Source organism: Rhinolophus hipposideros (assembly GCF_964194185.1).
Source record: "Rhinolophus hipposideros genome assembly, chromosome: 20".
NCBI lineage: Eukaryota > Metazoa > Chordata > Mammalia > Chiroptera > Rhinolophidae > Rhinolophus > Rhinolophus hipposideros.
The window spans coordinates 40,639,194-40,660,767 of record NC_138066.1 but is presented as its reverse complement, the minus strand read 5'-3'; the positions used below and the strand labels follow the sequence as shown (position 1 = coordinate 40,660,767).

The 21,574-nt window shown below is 56.9% G+C and overlaps 1 protein-coding gene across 3 annotated transcripts; it reads right to left on the bottom strand.

The window, feature by feature from the left end:
- Nucleotides 1-235: 235 nt before the first annotated feature.
- KCNH6 (potassium voltage-gated channel subfamily H member 6) lies at nt 236-21,248 on the bottom strand. 3 transcript variants are annotated; one of them, XM_081028758.1, is made up of 14 exons: nt 21,114-21,248; nt 20,071-20,301; nt 14,900-15,061; nt 14,594-14,799; nt 11,423-11,848; nt 9,789-10,188; nt 8,590-8,789; nt 8,163-8,415; nt 4,975-5,168; nt 3,355-3,439; nt 2,616-2,684; nt 2,339-2,507; nt 1,409-1,595; nt 239-1,090 (listed from the first exon to the last, which is right to left on the bottom strand). In XM_081028758.1, the coding sequence occupies exons 1-14, from the start codon at nt 21,187-21,189 to the stop codon at nt 806-808; spliced, it is 2,943 nt and encodes a 980-aa protein (XP_080884884.1). In that variant the 5' UTR covers nt 21,190-21,248; the 3' UTR covers nt 239-805. The 3 variants fall into 3 exon arrangements, 2 of the variants coding, with proteins under 2 accessions (XP_080884885.1, XP_080884884.1); XM_081028759.1 differs by lacking the exon at nt 2,616-2,684 and having other exon boundaries at nt 236-1,090; nt 21,114-21,231; XR_013991945.1 differs by lacking the exon at nt 2,616-2,684 and having other exon boundaries at nt 3,355-3,435; nt 21,114-21,231.
- Between the last annotated feature and the right edge of the window lie 326 nt (nt 21,249-21,574).

Genomic DNA, 21,574 nt, shown 5'->3' with positions numbered 1-21,574 from the left:
TGAAAGTGGTGGCTATTGTCATGATTCCCAATAATAACCAAGCCAGTACCTCTCTGCTTCCCTTCACTCCAGCCTGGCTAAAAGCCTCATGGTCCAGGGGCTGCTGGGTCCAGCAGAGCCACCTTTAGGTGCCTAACACACACCTCCGGTCAGAAGGGCTTAGAGAAGACAATAAGATGTTGGGGTCATGGCACAGTCAAGGACGTGATAACCCGCAGGTAAGTTACACACCCAGCCCAACGTGAAAAGTGCAGACTTTATTAGCTGTGATACACTCCACTGCTAGAGTCCCAAAGTTTATCACAGAACCATCAGAGGCAAAGCAGCTGAGGGCTGGAGCTATGTGCCCCAGTATGTCCACTACAGAGGACACTTTCATTTCCAGCCAGGTCACAGGCTCTCAGCAGGAGGTCTGACCAACCTTGGATGTTGAGCCAAGAGGCGGTGGGTAATTCTGATCCAGGACATGATTGCACCCAGCCTAGAGCAAAGTTCTCACACAGAAGATCAGAAACTTCTCTTTTCCTCACTGAACCCTCTGTCCAGTAAGCTTCCTCCATGTCCGAGGCTCACCCACCCTCCACCAGGCCTGCTATCTAAACAAAACCCTGGAAAAGTCTGGGAAAATCCTGAGCCTCCTCACCCCACCATCTTGGATCACCTGGGTTAGAAGTTTGTAGCTACTCTGGGAGAATGGTTTTCAGAGGCCGATTTTGGTGGCTGTCTGCCTCCCCCAAATCCGTAACTCTTACCTCACCCACCTTTAATCCCCTCATGGTGTATTTTATCTTGGGGTTCAGTGGCTCTAACTCCCCACAAATCCAGGATCTGAGCCATGTCTCTGGAACTCCAGCTGCCTGGGGACAGAGCCGAGGTGATCAGGGAGGGAGGGGAAACGAGGACCACAGATGAGTCCCTGTACCTCCAGGGCACGCAGAGGTGAGGCCAGGGGTGACAGGAGCCCCTCAGGCTGCTCCAGTTCCGAGGAAAGTGTCAGAGTTTTGTCTGGTGCCATGACCACGTGAGGCATCCTGGGGGAGGAGTTCCTGCGCTTCGGCCCATGTTGGTCCAAGTCACCATAGCTTGCGGTCTGAGGGGCAAGAAAGAGTGAGGGATGCAGTGTGGGGAGCCCCCACCCCAGGCCACCCTGACTTCAGGGCTGGGAATTGGTAGGAACTATGTGTTCTTACTGTTGCCCCAGCTATGGAGTCCAGTCATAAACTGGGCTTTGCCACCAATTGTCCAGGCTGCCCTGTCATGACTTGGACCATAAAGGACAGTAGAAGCCATGGCTACTCTCAGGCCACAAGGCCCTGGGCTTGATGCCACACTGAGACCAAGTTGGGGGGTGGGGGAAGGCATGCAGCTGCCTCTAGGCAAGCCCCTGGGGATCCCCTCACCAGCTCACCTGTGCAGGGGGCAGATCGCCCTGGGGCAGCCTAGTTCCTGGACTCTGAGTCTCTGAGGCCGTAGGAAACAATGCCAGGTCACTGGAGGCAGGGGCTCCCAGAATGTAGCCAGTGCAGCCCTGGGGCAGGGGCTGCTGAAGGAGCTGCAGGATGCGGCTGAGTTCTGAGGACATGCGGGACTCCAGCCTACCGGACAGAACCCACAGTCAGGGGCAGATCAGGGTTAGTTAGGGTCAGGGTCAGGGTTGGTGAGAGCAGTCTAGGTCCGGAAGACAGCTTTCCATTTTGTAGCCTACGTGCTGTTCCTGCTGGATGGAATGGAAGCCTGGGGCCTACCTGAAGCTATTTCCCTGCTACCATCCACAGCCCCTCCCCAAATTCCCCTTAGCACCAAATTCCCCTCTGTTAATAAAGGTGACCAAGCACTATGCACACATCATTTAGCCCTCATAAAGAAGCTTTGACATGGGTATTCTGATTATTCCCATTTCACAAAAGGGCGAACAGAGGCTCAGAGTGATTAAGTGATTTTGCCCACACTCTTGCTTGTAAGTTGCAGAGCCAGAATTTGAACTCAGGACTCTACTGCCCCTAACCTTTCACTCTGCCACCACAGCCCTGCCATCCACAGGCCACATCCCCTTTCCAAGGGCTCATGGAATTTGTTTCTGCACGAGGTTATGCCCCTGCCCTAAGAAAGTTTCCTTGGCATGTTCTGGGGTTTGCTGGGACAAGCCATCCAAGGAATTGTGCTCAGTGACATAGGGATGGGGAAGCCTGCTATTAAATGCTATCGGCCATTCTGAAACTCACAGAACATACAGTAATGTCTCCGATTGACCAGGAGGGGGCACCTGTGCCTAGCCTGCCGTTGGGCCTGCTCTCTGCAGCCCAGAACTCCTGCAGGGAGTGTCCTGCAGGGCACTCACCTGTTCACCTGGGCCTGGAGCTGCTCTAGCCTGGAGCCCAGCTCCTGAGGCCAGCAGTCTGGGTCTCCCTGAGGGTCTGGGGGGCTGTGCCTTGTTCTTGGGGGCACTTGCTGCAGCAACTCAGGCCAGAGTCCAGATGCCTCTGAGAGGCTCAGGGAGGGGGCTGCACCTGCAGGAGGAAAAGGAAAGCCTGAGCTTGTTCTAGCTGGTTCCACAGCCCTGAGCCCATTACCCTTCTGCTTTGGGAACACAGAGCGGGCGAAGTGGATCTCCTTACCTGGGTGCCCTGGAGTATGAGGTCCTGCCCCATAGAGGTCTGGCTTCCAGGACCCAGAAAGCTGAAGCCCTGGCAGGGGAACCCAGGCCCCAGCTTTGGAGGGGCCTGGCTGGGTGGGGACACCTAGTCCTGGCCTCACTGTCCAGGGAACTGCAGCCCAGTGGGACCCGTGGTGTCTTGATGTAGAAGCCCAGGGGCTTAGCCAGTATCTCCCCCTCTGGCCGCATTGGTCACCTGGCTAGCCCTCACTCTGGCTCTGACACAGGGGGAGGAAGGGGACAAGCACCGAGCCCAGGGAGGGAAGCCCTTTTCCATTCATCCAGAGACTGAGGAGGCCTCTTCCCAGGGAAGCAGGATGGTGGACTGAGAAGAGGCAGAAGGCTGGTAGGGGTTTTGGGCTGGGACAGGCAGGGCAGGCAGGGCAGGCAGGGCAGGGGCAGGCAGGGCAGGCAGGACAGGCAGGGCAGGCAGGGCAGGGGCAGGCAGGGCAGGCAGGGCAGGGGCAGGCAGGGCAGGCAGGACAGGGGCAGGCAGGGCAGGCAGGGCAGGGGCAGGCAGGGCAGGCAGGGCAGGGGCAGGCAGGGCAGGCAGGACAGGGGCAGGCAGGGCAGGGGCAGGCAGGGCAGGCAGGGCAGGGGCACGCAGGGCAGGCAGGGCAGGGGCTGGCAGGACGAGGGCTGGCATGACAGGCAGGGCAGGGGCTGGCAGGGCAGGCAGGGCAGGGGCTGGCTTTGCTTACCCGACTGGTTGTCACTGAGGAAGAAGCCCTGGTGGTCCAGGCTGCCTGCAGCCTGTTGGGGTGATGACTGGAGACCGCCATCTGCCTTGTGGGGAACAACAGCATCAGGTAACAGGGACCAAGGCTGGAACAGTTTTTGTTCACTGTTGCCCACCCCCCCACCCCACGGCCCTTTTTACAACTAGGTAAGAAAGTGGCGACAAGTGGTTGGGCTCTTCTCTAATGCTCTGGGCAGCTTCCTGAAGGCTTTCCGTCTTGGGAGCGCAGCAGACGTACAGAGGCTTGGGGACGAGCAGCCCTCCACAGAGTCTTGGGAGAGGCTGCCTTGAGTGTCAATATTTGGGTCGGGGGACGGGGGAAAGGTAGAGGAGCTGCTCTAGTCCTCCCTTTCCTGAATGCCCTGCTCCTGCCCTCAGCATGGGCCGATGGGGAGACTCCTCTGAGGAGACTGGGTCTGGAACCTCCAATCAATTCAGGAGGTGCTTTCAGCAGCAACCTTGGCAACTCACCCGCCTGGTACCATGAGACCTGGGGCGACCAGGGGCTGCAGATGCCCCAGGCCAGGGAGGCTGTATCCCTCTTGCCCTGGCGCCCAGCTAGTGAGTACTCAGGCCACCTGCTGACTCCTAATGGCTGGGCCCCTCAGGGCAGGGTCCTTACTGGATGTCTCCTGAACAGATCAGGTGAGAAGGGGAACGACTAGGGGAGGGGGAGAACAGCAGAGGGCACAGGGTGGAGAGGGCTATCCCTAGTAAGAAAACCTGCCTCAGCACCACACCCTCCACCCTGGTTGTGGAGCCCCTCCTCGTAAGGCAGGGGACTCAGAACCGGGGGCTCAGCCACTGGTGCCCCTGCCAGGTGTGCCTGTCCTTTCCTTTCACTAGCTGATTCCAGACCCTCTCCTCCATGTAGCCCCTCTGGGCTTCCAGTCTGTACTGGCCATCCCATGCCTTGGTAACCCTGAGCTCCACAGAAATTTGGTCTCCCTGCACACTCCTGTAATTTCCTTGGTTATTTAACTGTGTGGCTCTTTATTCTTCTTGAGTTGTTTAATCTCCTCCACGGAGTGATAAGCTTAAGAGGAGAGACAGCTCTATCACCTATCTACACCCCCGGGACCTGGCACTGTGTGCCCCTGGACGGCACACATCTCCTTGTCAGCTTGGTTCAATGCAGTAGGCAAAGCCCGGGCTATGGAGTCGCACAAATTTGACTCCACAGTTTGGCTCTGCCATTGACTGTGTGGCTCACTATGGGACTGTGTGGCTTTGGTCAATTTATTTAATCCTCTCGGACCCTCAGTTTTGTCATCTGGGAAATGCGGACAGTACCAGCATTTGCAAGGAGAGAACTAAAGGAGATAACGTAAAAGAAGCGTTTAGTACATAGTTGGTGCTCAATAATTGGTAACTAGCATCACACTTAGCATTATGCTGGCCATGGCAGACACAAACAAAATTATGGTGAAAGACACAGCATGGGGTTGAGAGGAATGGAGGTAGTCGGATGGGTCCCCCCAGGCGAAGTAGCTCAAGCTCTCCGCAGGCTGCCTGGGCATTACCTGTTAGCAGCTGGCCAAGGGCCACCCCCCCCCCCCCGGTCCCCCCAGCCCAGACTCACGTCCCGCAGGTTGAAGGTGACTTCCAGCTTACTCCAGAAGCTGTCTGCGAAGGTGGGGTACATGTCCAGCACCTCCAACAGGTCTGCCCGCTGGATCTTGTGTAGGTCGCAGTAAGTTAGAGCCCGCACATCTGCACTGGACTTGCCTGGCTGGGCATGGAGGCTAACAGGCTCCCCAAAGATGTCGTTCTTTCCTGCCAGCCAGAGTGGCAGGGGTCTCTCCAGGGTTTGGCTCCGAGCTGTCTCCAAGTAGCCTCCCTGAGGGCCCCTTGTCCGTGACCTCTCTCCCACCTCAGAGATCCTGCCAGGCTTAGGCCTGGTTCTCAGGATCGGACTTTGGCGACATGGCTGGATGTGAGAGCTGGTGGTAAGGAGTGTGCCCTCACCTTGTTCTTCGAGCTCTACAGAGACACCCCCCCCATTCCAGTAGATGGATCCTCACGCTATCTCCAAGCCCCTCGGGACCACCCTCTATCAGAATCCCCACTCCTATTTCCATGTGCTTTGGCACTGCCCCTACGGGCAGTAAGGAACACTAAAGGCTCCCTGCTCAACCTCTTCCCTTCTCCTTAGCCCACCACAGTGATGTAAGAGTGCAGGGAACCCAGGGCCAGGAGCACCCAGCTCCCCCAGGGTAGAGCCTGAGACTGCTGTCTCTTTGTGTCCTCATTACCCATTATGGGACAAAGTAACCAACATGGCCCTGGCAGAGGAAGCCTGGGGAAGTCACTGCCCCTCTCCGGATCCCAGTGTCCTCATCTCTAAAATGGGTATAACCATATCTGCCTTGCCCACCCCACTGGGTTATCCAGAGGAGCAGACATGATACCTGGGAAAGTGCCTTGAATAGCAAGAGGCAGGTAGATGAAAGGCATTGGTAGTGACGGATGTCACAGGGCAGACATGGGCTCGTGCTTGGGGCATGTGACGAGAATATTGGGTCCTCCTGGTGCCAGGTACTGTGCTGCCCAGCATGTAAATGTGCATAAGATGCTCTCCCACCCACAAGGAGCCCCTAACATGTCTGCGAGACAGGCACAAAAGCAAGCAAGTAGTTTACAGAATGATCTATAGAGGCTTGGAACAGGGGAGAGCGAAGAGCTATAAAGGGCCATGGAGGAGGGAGGGGCTCTTCCACCAGGGGTGGTTGAGGGTAGCGAGGAGGGGGGCTAGCAGAGGAAGTGAAGCTGGGGCTGGGTTGTGAGAGTGGAGGACTGGGGCCCCAGGAGAAAGGCAATCCGGGCAGAAAAATTAGTGTGTGGTCAGTGCTGCAGTCAGGGCAGGGGGGCAGAGAGCCCAGGGCTGGGGTGCCAGGGGCCATGATTGCTTTGATGTCCACTCCCCACAGGAAGGTCCAGCCCCCTAAGCCTTGTGATACTGATTAAAGGTCATTAATGGTTTGCACAGACAATGATGGATGGAGGCCAGGACATGACCCCGAAGAGAACAGGCTCAAAGGTCATTCACAGAGGACGGGAATGAGACCTAAAAAGGGAAGAGACTCGCCAGGGTTACATATGAAACCCAGGAACTTTCAAGATTTCAATCTGGGCAACATTATAAAGTGATGGTCTTCCGGTAGATGAAGGATTATGATCTAATGTCCATTTCCACTCAGGACAGAATGAAAGGATTTCATGTCTCTAACTGAAACTTAAATTGGACTGGCTTCTTAATTATTAATAACAATTATTATCCCTCCCATGTGGATGGCACTTCTAAAGTATGCTGGGAGTGAGGGAAGGTCTCATAGAGGGGCCTGTGCTTAAGCTCAGCTTGAAGGATGTCCAGGGTCTGCCAGGCAGGGGTGCAACGTAGGTGCTCCAAGCAGAGTGGCAGCGTGTGCAAAGGCACAGACATGGACAGAGACAGGCAGGCTTAGAGAACCATACGTAGTTTGTATGGCTGGAGCCCAATGTACCAGGGAGAGGCTAGCAGGACTTAGGGTGGCCAGACCAGGGAGGGCTATGAACACAGGGGTTCACACGTGTCCCGCAGGCCATGGGGAACCACGGAAGGATTTTGAGCAGAAGAAGAGTATGTACAGATGGGAATTTCAGGTCAATGGCAGAAAGTGGAAGATGGTATATGTGGGAGGATCAGATGCAGGGACACGGGAAAGGAGCTCCTGACACCTGCCCAGGAAGGACATGATGGGGGCTGGACACAGGAGGGACGAGGAGGTAGGTGTGGGGCTGAGAGGGGAACAGATTGGGCTCTGGGGCTGCCTGAAGGTGGGGGTGGGGCCATAGACAGTTCACAGTGATGGCAATGCCAAAGGAACTGCTTTTGAGGGTCGATGATAATTTCAGGTTGAGATAATTTCAGGTTGTTTGGTCTGCTTATGAAATATAAAGGTGGCCATGCCCAGGCAGGGAATATTCTGGTCTCAGGAGAGACTGGGACTGGGACAGAGTTCTGGGGGTGCTTGTGGCACAGGTGGAGGCTGAGACCTTGGGAGCAAGGAGCTGGCTCAGGTGGGGGTGTAGGGTAAGGAGGAGAGAGCAGAGCCCCACACTTGGTGAACATCAGCTCAGGACAGGCCAGAGGGAAAGGAAGGGGCAGAGGAGCCTGAGAGGGCTTGTCCAGAGGGGATGCAGGAAAGTACGACCATGGACACCACGGGAGAGCAAAGCTGGCGTCAGGGACTTGGCGTGGGCTGAAGTCAGGGGGCAAACAAGGAAGGTGAGAAGGAGAGAACCCTGTGCGGCTGAGAGGTGAAGTGACCTGCCCAAGGTGACACTCACACCACTAGTAAGTGGCAGAGGCTGTGCGTGCTCTACATTTGTCCCCTCCCCAGAGCTCATATCCTTCCTCCAGAATCCAGCTGTCCTTGCAACTGTGCTGAATGACACTGAAGACCCCCCTCCAAACAAGACGAATCCTTGCTCTCTCACAATGTGTGCTCCAGGAGTGGAAGAAGGTAGGAGCCTGCCTGGACTTGTGAATCAGACATGTTTCCCTGAAATCCCTGCTTGGGCCTGGCCTCTCTGTGCCTCAGCTTTCCTATCAGGAAAATGGACCTATGGCAGATTTGGTTTAAGGATTCATTGAGCTGGGAATAAAGCTCTCTGTGGCATAGGCTCAGCACATGCATGTCCTAAAAGGTGCCACCATCATCATTAGGGATGGGGTGGTCCAGGCGGGACATCTCGTCCCACAACCCCTACCCTCCCTGGCCCACGCACCTAGAATGGCCACGACCACGTCGTCGCGCAGGATCTCGATGGAGCCGCGGGAGATGAAGTAGAGCGTGGAGAGCACGTCGCCGAGGTGCACCAGCGTGTCCCCCGGAGGCGCGTGCGCTGTCTTGAACTTGATGGCGAGAGCGCGTAGGCAGCCCTTGCTGGCACCGCGGAAAGCTGGGCAGTGCTGCAGCAGGGCGCGGTGCAGGTGCAGGCAGATGTCGGCCTGCAGGCACTCAGGGAAGCCCTTCAGCACCTGCGAGGAGACGTGGGTGGGGGTGGGGGTGGGGGTGGAGGTGGGGGTGGGGGAAGGCTCTGGGGGCGCCCTGCGCCTGCAGGGCCCTGACCTCTCGCTGGGCATTAGCCAGAGCTGGGACTTGAGCTGGGTCAGCCCGCACCCCCATCCCCCAGCGGGGCAGTGGCTTCTCACCGCGTTCATGTCGATGCCGTTGGTGTAGGACCAGGCGTGCTGGAAGTACTCTTCCAGGCGCTGCCGCAGTGGGCTGGGGATCTGATGGAAGCGGATGAACTCCCTGACACGCAGCATCTGCGTGTGGTAGCGCGCTGTGCCCGAGTACAGGCGCTGGATGATGGCGGACACGTTGCCAAAGATGCTGGCGTACATGAGGGCTGGGGAGCGGGGGAGCGGGGGTGAGGAGGGTGAGCTCCTCCGCGTCCCCACCAGGCCACACCACCCCTGGGCCTGCGTGAGGCCTCTATCTTCCTGGAAGCCCCGTGGTCAGGGGCCACAAAGTTCAGGGCAAAGTCAGAAATGCCCAGCTCAACGCCAGGGCAGCTGGGGGCAAAGGCCCCTGGGCTTCCTGCCTCCTCCCTCTGCCCTGTGCCTCTTGGCATCTTCCTGGGCCCAGAGGCCAAACTCCTGAGAAGAAAAAACTAGGGCAATGGAATTTTTCAGTTCAGTTTTGTTTTTTCTTCCAGTTGCAAAAATATAATAAAGGGAAAACTCTTGGTCTCTTGTTTTCACCCATTTTTTTCTATGTTGTTTTGTTTTACTGGGTTTTCACATCTCTAAATACTCTGAACATGACAACTTAATTACGTGTAAAACACTGCCTTTGGTATTGCTAGACCAGGTGTTTGGGGAGGTAGGCAGCTTTGTGCAGGGCCCGAGAGCACACACAGCCCTGGGAGTGGTCCCCTGGGCTACAAGTGGGTCTGTGTGTAACCCCTGGAAAAACAGGACCTTAGGCTTCTTGGTCTATACACTGGGCTTGTAATATGGCCTTCATGGGAGTAATGATAGGAATGAAATGTAGGCCTCTGATAAGCTCTTAGAAAAGAGCCTGTCAGGGCCGGCTTCACGGGCATGGGATCTATGCTAAGAAGGGCCCGCCCAGTGCTTGGTTTGATTTTTTGCTGTCACCATTTTGAAAGTCTTTTTAAACAAAAGGCTCCGCGTTTTCATTGTGCGCTGGGCCTTGCAAATGATACAGCTGGGACCTGGCGCATAGCAAAGGCTGTACAGGGGTCAATTTCTGTGTCTAGTTGGGGTGCACATGCAATGTTTCATGGTGCTGTCTATCCACACATTGTTACTGTGTTATGTCTTACTATAAAAGTAAAAATCGCATTCTATGGGTAAGGCCTGGGGTATAAGGTAGCACTCACAGCCAATGAGCATGACACAGATGGAGAAGACCTTCTCAGAGTTGGTGTTGGGAGAGACATTGCCGAAGCCCACACTGGTGAGGCTGCTGAAGGTGAAGTAGAGGGCGGTGACATACTTGTCCTGCACCGAGGGGCCTGAGGCTGGGTCACTGACATTGTAGCGCTTGCCGAGCTGCGCTCCCAGGCTGTCCAGCCAGCCGATCTTGGGCTCCAGGTAGGGCCGCTCCACATTGCCGATGGCATACCAGATGCAGGCCAGCCAGTGTGCAATGAGCGCAAAGGTGCACATGAGCAGGAAGAGCACGGCTGCGCCGTACTCAGAGTAGCGGTCCAGTTTCCGGGCCACACGCACCAGCCGCAGCAGCCGTGCTGTCTTCAGCAGCCCGATCAGGGTTGTGGTCTGGAGGGGCAAGGTGGGGGCCATGGGGCTGGGGGTCAGCCCTTGAAAGGCTGCTCTCAGGACCATGTTTGTTTACTTAAGCATATGGGCACACAGTCATTCAACAAACACTCATGCGGAGCTCTGGCCAGGCTCTTGGGAGTGGGGCATAGCCTAAATCTCAAAACAGTGTTATGGTTACGAGGACAGAAATCTAGGGAGAGCACAGAGGAAGGGGAGGTTAAGTCTGTAGGGGGAGGGCAGGGAGGCTTCATAGAGGAGGTGACACGTAAGCTGAGTCTTGAGAGACAAGGCTCAGCCACGGGGCAGACAGCGGGGAGAAGGAAAGGGCATTCCAGGTTCAGGAAGCAGCATGAGCAAAGGCCTGGAAATGGCACGGGTGGGAAACCAAGTGTGGTGCTGCAGTGGGAGCACAGAGAGGAAGATGGCGAAGTAGTGAGAAATGATCCTGGAAGGTGGGCAGGGGTGGCTCCTGTGGGCCGCACGGTCCATAAGGAGCTGGGCTTTTATTCCAAACCACTGGGGAGCCACTGAAGGTTCTGAGGACAGGGTCAGACAAGTAACAGGATCAGATGATTTGAAACTTGCTCTGGCTTCTGTGTGGAGGGATGAGGCTGGCAGGTGTGGGGCTAGAGCAGAGGTGGATAAGAAGGCCACTCAGTGTCCAGGCAGGGGCAGTGGGGTGGAGAAGAAAACTTGGGGATAGATTTGCAGGGAGTCATGAGGGACAGCTCCTGCTGGACAGGCTGGGTGATTGGGGCAGCGACTGGAACGTAGAAGGCAGAGCTGATGAGAGTGGAAAGCTGATCCCAAAGAGGTGGGGCAAAAGGACAGAGTGGGATCAGAAGCTACAAGAAGAGTAAGAAAATGCCTTCGCGTCAGCTAAGGGAAGTGAAGTGGGCACAGTGGAGGGGCTGGGGGCTGTTTATAATTCCAGGGTAAGTACAGTTTAGAAGTCAGCGTAAGAGGCTAGGACTACAGGTGTGCCTGTCCCAGGAGGAGCCAAATTCTGGAGCACAGGAAGGGCACCCAGGCCTGTGGCACAGCCTTGGCTGATCCTTCTCCAGGGCTGGGAGATGACAGATATCTGAGGCTCCTTTTCCATCTCCATTTGCTTTAGCCAAGAGGCCCCATGCCAGGTACTCTCTGCACCCAGGACTGTGAGGCCAGGAAGGCACCAGGGCTAGGGCACAGGGGACGGCTGCAGGAGTTGACCCAGATGGGCTTTGCTCACCTCCTCAGAGCCAGTGCGGAAGATGAGCAGGTCGAAGGGGATGGCAGCCACCACGTCGATGAGGAACCAGCCCTTGAAGTAGTGGACGGCAATGCGGCGGGGGTGGCTGACCACCTCATCGTTGGTGTTGACGTAGGTGGTGCGGAAGTTGATGACAATGTCCACAATGAACATGATGTCCACGATAAGGTCCACCATGGTGAGCGGACTGCAGGTGTAGCTGCAGTCCCCGCGCTGAGACTCGTCCTGGTCGCTGAGCAGGAAGGCGGCCGAGTAGGGCGTGAAGACGGCCGTGTAGATGACCAGCAGCAGGATGAGCCAGTCCCACATGGCCTTGAAGGGGCTGTAGTGCAGGAGGGTCCCACGGTGGATGCGGGGCGCCTGCAGCTTGTACTCTGGCAGCACATCGGCACCCAGAGACAGGACCTGGGGTGGGGGCCATGGGGTGGTCAATGGGGTGGCCAACTCTCTGAGCCTTCCATGAAAAGAGTCAAATTTGGGGTATATAGTGAATCTGGGGCCTTGACAGGTCCTGGGTATCAGGGAGCCTTGACCGAGGGGGTTTTGATCATTGCGTTCAGCTGAGGCCTCTTCCCATCTTGCCTCTGACAATATGGCCAACATGGGGTCAGCAGGGCCCAGCCCAACACACTCAGCTTCTGCCCAGCTGCCCAACACAAGAAACAGCTGGGGCAGCGGGAAGAGCATGAGTTTTGAAGCCATACCCTCCAGGTTGGTCCCAGATCTGACATTGTTATATGTCTGTCTTGGGGCAAGTGCTATAACCTCTATGAGCCTCAGTTTCCTCATGCGCAGAATGGGATAACAAAGTGCAAAAAACTCCATGGGGTGGTTATGATTAAATGAGATGGTGCATCTGGATGGCACAGGCTGCTCTACACAATAATTCCTACCCCCGCTCATCCTCTGTCAGACACCGCCCCAACAGGAATGGGGCCTGAGGGGTGTCCCATTCACCCCACTACCTCCACCAATGGGGTCTGGCACATGGTCCTGGTTTAAGAAAATCTGCAATGTAATGTTCTGATCTTGCAAACCAGATGGGATGACAATAAGGAAGAGTCCCCAAAGAGCTGGTTTCAACCAGAGGGTCCCCAGTCTGACATCCAAGCCCCTCGAAGAGGCCACAGTGTCCCCACTCCGCAGTGACTTCCTGCTCAGCTTTCAGGCCTCGGCTCTTATTTTGCCTCCTCTTCCCCTGCACAGACTTGAACCCTCTGTATCCATTGTCTCCCTGCGCCATGTAAACACCCCTGACTACAGTTATTTCTCACTGGACCACAGGCTACAGTTCCCTAGTCTGGCATGCCCATCGTATACACCTAGCACTTAGTCCACATGGGGCTCAGCTAAAGGGAGCTGAATGAGCACTGAAAGCTTAGGCCATCATAGCCACTCCCCTCATTCCAGGGCTGCTCAAGACCAGGCCAAAGTGAAACAGCAAAGCACCAGGGGTGGAAGGAGGGCAGCAGGGATTGCGGAGGGTGGAGGAGAGTGTCCACTTCCTCAGGGCCCCCAGACAGGGGTGCCGTCTCCCCCACCACAAGACCTCCATAGTCTCCCACCACCTCCGAAGCCAACATAAGGTCCTTTCCTGGGAAAGCCAATCCTTTCTAGAGTTACCCAGAGCCGCAGGGCCCTGCCTTCAGGATGTAGGAACTCAGGTGTGGGATCAAAGCCCTTTAGGCCTGGAAGTTCTGGTTCAGGTTGGGCTGGGCCCTGCTGATCCACACTCTGGTTGAGGCCAGTGTGACCTCCTTGCTCTGGGCCCATGGTGGCCTGCTCCCCTGAGCTCCGTCAGGCACCTCCCCACCTTAGGACCCACATGGGGTGGGCTAGTAAAGCCCAGAGAGGCTGGGGTGGGGAGCAGGACAGGAATAGGCAGGTTGAGTGGGGGCAGGGACCCTGGGCCCCAGCCAGCCCTGTCAGTCTTCATGGGCAATTCTCTAGTCCGATAGCCCCCATTACTCCTGCAGCCAACTTGAGGGCCTTGGGGTAAGCAACTAGGTGGGCTTTCCAGGGTCAGGCCATTGGGCCACCCTGCATGACCTACGAGGGCTCAGCCCGGCCACCTGGAGTCCTTTCTTCTCCAGGGTTCCCGTGCTCAGTGAAGGGTGGGTCATAGGGAGTTTCCGCCCCATCTGCTCCAGCGAAGACTGCGTCAGGTGAAAACGGGGCAGGGAGGAAAAAGAACTGCCCCCTACCTCCCCCGTGAATGCAAAGTCCCAGGGGAAGCTGACACAGGCCTCCTTCCATGCTCTGCACGTCACTGCTTGGCCCTGGCCTAGGCCCGCCTCCCCATGTCTCCTGGGGCCGGCACTACTCAATGTCTAAGGGGTCCTCGGAGACTATGTAGTCCAACTTCCTCTGCCAGACAAGAACACTGGGGCCCAGAAAGGGGATAAGGTCTCTTGGCCAAGGTCACACAGCAAGTAGGTGGCAGGAATCTTGTCACCTGAACTTTGGGCAGGCTATTTGCATTTCCCTCTGAAGTGGTCAGGTGGGGACTGGGGCACCAGGCCCTATGAGAGAAAACAGTGGGGTCGGGGTTGCTGAAACAGAGCACCCGGGGAGATTTGCCTTGGGCTGGCCAAGAAGGGGCTGAGGGGGAGGGAGGCATTCAGGGCCTGATCCCCAGAAGTGTTCAAGGAGAGATAAAGATGTTAGCACGGCCTCCCCTCTGCCTGGATTGTAGGAGGATTCTGTTGTGGGGGGGTCGGCTGTCACCCCAAAGGCAAGGAGCAGGAGCAGGGCTGGGGGCCTCCCTCCATCCCTTCGCCCTCTCCTTCTCTCAGTATGGCCCTGATACCTCCTCTCTCTGCTTCTCCCTCTCTGTGAATTGCCAGAGCCTTAAACAGGCTCCCATGATAGCCTGTGTCCCCCCTCCGCCCACTCCAGGCTCCTCCAGGCCTAGGATGTGGCATTAGTCACAGGCTCTGTTGACCCAACCTCCCTGGCTCCAGGAGCTGGGCAGCAGGGTGGCGGCCTTTAGGTCTAAAGTATCAGACAAGCAGGAGAGGAGGCCTGCGGATCAGACCAGGCACGAGGGAGATGGACAAGTTGGCTCCCTCTGCCAGCCCAGATCCAGGGCCTGAGAAGGGACCCTCACGGCGCGGCACAGCCCCACCTGCCCTCCCGTACAGGCCGCACCTGGGTGACCTTCTCGGTGACATTCTGCGTCCGCTCCACCACCTTGTGGGGCGCGATGATCTCAATTTCTGCGGTGGAGCCCGAGCGGTGCTTCTCCAGGTTGAACTCCACAAAGTTGAGCGTGAACTGTGGAATCTGGCTGATGGTCCTGTACTTGACCCTGCCCGTGCCCGACCCCTGGGCCCCCGGCCGGCCATGAGAGCCCTCTGAAACCAGGGCTAAGGTCAGAGCCGCGAGGGCCAAGGACCAGCTGCTCCACCGCGTGCCCCACTCACCCCTCCCACTGCCACCTGTACCCCGCCTCACCAGATCCCAGGAAGCTCTGGGACAGCAGGCGCTGGGACAGGCTGCGGCTCCCACGCTTGGCCAGGAGCTGGGCCAGGTCCTCGAAGTTGAGGATGAACATGATGACAGCCCCATCCTCGTTCTTCACCGGCACCACGTCCACCAGGCAGCGGAAGCTGGAGGCTGTAAACGCATTGGTGGGGGGTCATTGAAGGCGTCTTCTGCAGGAGCCTGGCCAAGGGAGCTAGGGAGAGGGCTGGGTTAAGGTCAAATTAAGGACGGCCATAGGGTGAGGAGGCCTGGACAGCGACTAGAGCTACTGGGCAGAGAGTTGGTGACGCTGCCCAGAAGTTGCCCAACCCACAGGACAGAGGTGGGGAGAGCAGCTAAGCTGCTCATTAGGAGATAATGTAGCATTGGGTCCAAGTCCATGCTCGGCCATCAGCTCAGGTCTTAACCTTGAGGTTTGCTTCTGCTGTAATTAAAGCTGAGCAGATGGGGGTGGATTAAGTGGGGAGGCGAGGTTGGGCATTCTACCCCATGAAGCTCTGGCTGGCCCTGGGTTCAGCTCCCGTATTCCCAGCCCACAAAGCTGCCCTGCTCCTGCCACTGGAAGGACCTCATCACAGAGAACACACTAAGTGCTGGGCACTGAGCCAGTTGGCACATTAGGCCTCAGTCTACATGGTGGAGCCTGGTGGGTCCTTCGGGGGAGGCAGAGACTCCTGTTCTGCAGATGGGTGCCTGAGGTTCTGAGAAACTGACTTGCTGGGGGCTGGGAGGGCACACTCAATACCCAACAGCTTGGGGAGGGGAAGGGACTTGTCTGGGATGAGGATGCTGGAGTGAAGCCAGGCTGCTGCTCCAGGCCTGGAAGGGGCACAGGGTCCCCAGGCAGAGGCATGGGGACTGGACAGCAGGCAGGGTAGTCGCCTGGGGTCTGGAGAGGGCGAGAGATGGCAGTGTGGGGGCAGAACAGGCCCCTCCTTCCACTCTCTCCACCCTCTTGAGCAGCCCAGACCCAGTCATTTGCCTCACTGTTCCTTTTGTTCCACTCCAGGGTCTTGCTCCCCTGTCCCCATAGGGGGGTGGATACCCTGTGAGCCCCGTACCCAGTGGTCCCATGTCCCTCAACTCAAGCCACTGGTAAGTGTCATACCTAAAGAGCAGGGTCCTAAGGGGCAGGGGCCTCTGGTAAACATGCAAATCAGAAGAGAGCTGCCCAGGTTTGAGTCTGTCTCATTTGCCAGCAGCCAGCACCTATCCCAGGTTGTTTTTGGATTGAGTGAATGAAAGAATGTGTACCGAAATGTGAGAGGCTGGGAGGCTGGCTGGCGGGAGTACTGCTACTTTGGGGTTCACTGGAATAGCTCTTCCCCCAACGCCCCATTTACTGCTCCCTTCCCTTGGTGCCTCCTCATAGCTGTCAGCCGGGGTGCTGCTGAGCTGCCCCATCCTCCCTCCCACGTTCCTCCCTGGGAGCAGGAATCTTCTGGATCAGATTCCCAGACTCCCAGGCACCAGGCATCCATCTACCAGCTGCTGTACTGGGCCCCGGGGGAGACATCCACACCGAGGACAGGCCACCCACCTGCCTCTGTGACTTACTCCTGGGTTCACAGTCCTATAGGTTTGCGTCCCAGCCAGAGCCTGGCTCTCTTGTCAGCCTGGGACATGGCAAGGCACGGGCACTGGGACCTAGCAAGGAAGCCTCCATGGACAGCAGCCTGAGACACTGCCCCCACGGTCAGACTATCTCTTCATTTTCTCTGGTACCGCAGAGATCTGGCCTGGTCCAGGGAAAGGACCGAGCTGGGCAGAGGGTCAGGGCCTCCGGGCTCTCTGTGCTGCTGGGAGCAGCCAAGGTCCAGACTTTGAGTGGCTATACCCACCCACGGCTGCTATCTTTGCAAAACTGAAGCTGGGAATGGACTGAAGACCAGCCCATCATTGCCCATCATGAGGGCTGGAGGGGGGCTTTGTGTGGCAGCCCATGTCTGACCTTCATGCGTGCTGCCTGTGGGGCAGGAGGCTAGGAGGATTGGAACAAGTTCAGAGCATTCCTTTCCCCTATCCCCATGCTGCTGTCCTTGCTCATGAGTAACGATCTGGCTGATCAGAAGTGGGTGGGTGTGTTGCCCCAGGTTGTGCCCAGGAGTGGCAGTGTTCCTGTGCCCTTGCCCTGTCTCTGGAGGAGGAGCCACAGTCACTTCTCGTACTGTCTTTCAGGGGCTCCTCCCGGCACCCACCTCTCTGATCAAGGGCAGCAGTTTATCTGCACCCTCCACCCTGACAGTGCCTTTCTGCTCTTCTCTGCCTCTCGGATGTGCTTTCCTTCAGTTTCTCTTTGTTTCTGCATCTTCCTTTGCCCTCTGGCCCTCGCCCCCTCCTTGGCACAGTCTCTCTGTCGTCTGTTACCTCCATTTCTTTATACACACCCCGTCCAGGATTATGGTGAGCCTTCAGGTAGGCGCTACAAAAAGCTGCCACTAAGACAGTGACTGTTCCAGCCCCACTCCCTGCTGAATGTTTCTGTCACTCACGGGTGAGCGTGTGGAAAACACGGGGGCCCCTGACCTTAGCCCTTGCTTGTCCTTCTCCTCTGGAGCTGAGGACTGGAGGGGCCCCAGGCTTCCCCTAGTCTGGCTTAGGTATTGGGGGACTCTTGGGTTTCAGATCATCAGAGGACTTAGCAAAGATGGGCAGGGCGGGGCACCTCTGGCAGGTGCTCAGAGAAGACAGGGTAGGGGTGGGGGAGAGCTGAGCGCCCTCCATCCCTCTCTCCAGACTCTCATTGGTTCTATTCGTGTGGCCATCCCATTCCTCTTTATCTGTTAGGTTCTCACTTTTCCTATAAAGGCAGACGGAGGAAGAGCCAGTTTCTTAGGAGTCTCTGAGCCCTGTCTCATGGGGTAGTTTTTGCCAAGTGCCCTGGCCTCTCTGAGTCCAACTTTATGCAGCTGCACAATGAGGAGATATATGGACACAGACATTCCACTTTGACTTGGAGAACTGTCCGTGGATTACCCCTTTAGAGTAAAAGAGAATTATAAATAAACCAGCTAGAGTTCTATACAGAATGCTTTTCCATCTCCCTGGAGTCAGGAGGAGTGGGGCTGAGGAGGTATTGACTGAAGGAGGGAAGAAACCACCAGTAGGAGGTCCCTCTCCAGGACTATAAGATGCATGTGACTGATGTACAAAACAAGGGCATGTGATCAGAGTGGACCATAAGGCGAACATAAGTGATCTGAGAACCATATCTTTCCCTTAGGGTAATGCAGGTCAGAAAGCGCCCTTTTCCGGGTTTCAGGCCAATATCAGACAGGTCCAAATGGTCAAAGTCTTAGACTACAGGACAAGGAAGGGCTTGGAGTAGGGATAGGGTAGACTGGGATTTGGGTAATTTTCCATTTCCATCCAGGGCCAGACTAAAAAACTAGGTTGCTAGAGTCCCTTCTGATTGCTGGAGGGTTCAGAACCCCAGTAGGGTTCTGAAGACCTGAGTTCTGATCTCAGAGGGCCAAAGCCTGGCCTTGACCTCTGCCCCTGCCCAGTAAGGTGCGGAGGAGACCCTGGGAGCCCTGATCTGACACCTCTAGGAGTCTGGGATCAGACCTCACCCCTCTGGAGCCCAGGTATAGCTCTGGGGTCAAGGAGAGGAAAGAAGAACCTGCTGTTCCCCCTCATTTCCTGCTGTCCCATCTTTTTCCCCCAGGCCCTTCTTACTCCCCTGACTGTCACCTCCCTGCAATGATATGAGGAGGTGAGGTCACAGCTTTTAAAAATATTCTGACTTCATTAACTCTGTGAGTGCTGCCAAACTAAGCTGGATTCTTTCTAGTCCCCTAATCTCTACCTCTGCGTTTATTTGGGTGACAGTGGCAGGGGACAGCCACAGAGACAGCCAGGACCTACCCAAGAAGCACCCTGGAAGCCCTTAAACGTACACACACACACACACACACACACACACACCCTCACACGTTTACATTCACACACATCCATGCTCCACACACACTCCTGACTTCTGGCATCCAAAGGTACCTGCCCTCTATCTGCACTTGAATGGCCCTCTTCCCTGGGGAAGCCCTCTTCTGCGGCTTCCTTCTCCAAAAGTCCTGCCTCAGAGCACAGAGGCAGGCAGTTGGGCTCCGTTTTCCCCTCTTGGGATTACTCAGAACAGATTTCTCTAGGGAAGAATCCAGAGACAGTTTCCAGCCCCAGGTTGGATTCTGGGCAAGTCCCTTCTTTTTCCAACCCCATAGTAGGATTCTGGGCAAGTCCCTTCTTTTTCTTGAGCCTCAGTTTCCTCATCCATGACATGAAAGGATTTGTCAATGTTTCCTAAACTTGGCAGGACGTCCAAACCACCAGGGAGATTTTTTTCCAAATGCACCTGTTTGGGCCTCACCTCACACCTGAGTCATCTCTAGGAAATGGATGTTTGGAAAACATGCCCCAGCTAATTTTGGTGTAGAATCAGGTTGAACTCCAGGTAATTTCAAAAAGACTTTCAGGATCCTAGTTCTCCTCTTTTCCCCCCACCCCTCATCCAGTGGAGACTCAGAGGTTCTGGGGGGAGGGTCTCAAAGGGCTGCAGAAGTCTTTATCATCAGCCCTTGTTCTATGCTTCTGTTCTGCTTGCAGTAAACGGGCTGGCAGTGACATCTCAAACTGGATGAACCTCCAGGTCAGGCCAAACTCCAGACTCTCTCCCCAAGGAGCCAGGGCTGGGTGAGCCAGGCCCACCCCTCTTCCATTCAGGAGCCCCCAATGCCTTGCCTGGCCAAGAGGCCTTGAGGGGTGACTCCTCCCCTAATTCCCAGGGTAGACAGAGATGAGGAAAGGTTAATTTCCGTCCCAGCTGCCCGACAGCTGGGACTGACAGTGACAGAGTATGCAGCCAGGAGACTGGGGACATGGGGGAGGGATGGTGGAGCAGGAGGCCCTGCCCTTGGCCAGGCCTAGTCAGTGGCTTAGTCTGGTGTCCAGCCTCTGAAAAGGACCTCAGAAGGCATCACATCCAATGCCCATCACTTCCCTACACAGATGAGGAAACTGAGGCCCAGAGAGCAGATGGGATTTACCCAGACCCTTGGTCCCAGGGTTGGTGCCCTCCCCTTGGCCACTCTGGCAAGACAAGAGGGGCTAAGCCTGCCCTACACATCCGTGGCCCGAGGGCACCTCACCATCCTTGCGGTAGTAGAGGATGTCCACCTTGCACTCCTCAGCCCCCAGCAGGGCCTGCGCCAGGCGGGACATGGCACTGCGTGGGGTGTTAGGGCCTGTGAGGAAGTCACAGGTGCACGGTCGCTGCATCACCTCCACTCGGGAGTAGCCGAAGAGTTCACAGAAGCCATCGTTGCAGTAAATGATGGCGCAGTTCTCCATCTGAGCATTGGCGATCAGGAACTTTCGACCTGGGGTGGGAGGGGGTGGGAAGCCTCTGGCAACCAGTATTGGGTGGCAGGGAGGGAAGGATTATAGGGACTCTTGGCAGCAGTGAGGGGGGATCGAGATGGGGGAGCAGAGCAGTGACCAGAATGAGGAAGGGGGGAGGTTAGGTCTAGGGAGGGTGGGAAAACCAAGGAGGCCAGAGTCATGGGGGAAGATCATTGGACTCCTGAGAGTAATAAAGGGGTGGTCGGGAGGGGCGAGCAGGACAATGACCAGAGATGTGGGGGAGGGGAAGTCAGCGCTGGAGATTGTGGGAAAACCAGGACAGTAATGGGTCAGTGAAGTGGGTGGGGGGAGGCCTAAGGCTTCTTGGAGAGGGTGAAGGGGATTCAGGAAGAGAGAGCAGGGATGTGATCAGATGGGGGTCTGGCTCAGGGAGAGCTCCTAGAAAGACCAGAGGGGTCAGAGTCAGGAGGTGAAAAGGAAGAAGTCAAGGAAACCTCTGGAAGGAGAGTGTGTGTGGGGGGGGAAGAGGGTGGTTAGAGGGGGAAGCAGGGCAATGATAGAAGGGGAGGTCAGGGCTTGGGGTGCCAAGAAAATAACAGGGGAGGAGAGAGGGGCTGTGCTCTGCCACTAGTGCTCCAGAAGAGAGGAGGGCAGACGTTTGAGGTAAGTGGGGCCGCTGGCGGAGAAGGTGTTGGGCCTTTAAAGGATTCTGTGCTCAGCTTTCGATAGCCCCCACCCTGCTCCATGTGAAGTTAGCGAAGGGGTCCGACTACTTCTGCCACAGAACCTGGACTCCAGGTCGTCCCCCCATCCCAACGCACACACTCACTCTGGCCCTCGAACTTGCGGATAATGGTGTCCAGGTAAGTGTTTTGGGGCGCGACGTGGCCCCTGCGGACAGGCATCTTCCGGCCGCGGCTTCTGCCCGGAGCCCCCAGCGCCCCGGCTCCCGGCGTCTCCGCCCTTCCTCGGGCTCAGCTGCGTCCGGCTCCGGTGGGCGCCGCCCCCGGGGAGGGCCGCGGGGCTCCGTGCCCCGCCCGCCCGTCCGCCTGCGTGTACCGTCCGCTGCCCTCCGCGGCCCTCCCCCTGCCCGCCTCTCGCCGCGCCTCCTCCCTTCGGCACCGGCCCGGGAGCTGTCCGCACCGCGGTGCTGAAAGAAGTGGCGCGGTGGCGGCGGGGCGGGGTCTGCGGGGCGGGGGCAACCTCTCCCGGGCTCGACGGGGCAGAGGCGGGGCCCTGACTCCTAGGGGGCGGAGCTAGGCAGGAGTAGAGCCCCGAATCGCTCAGGGC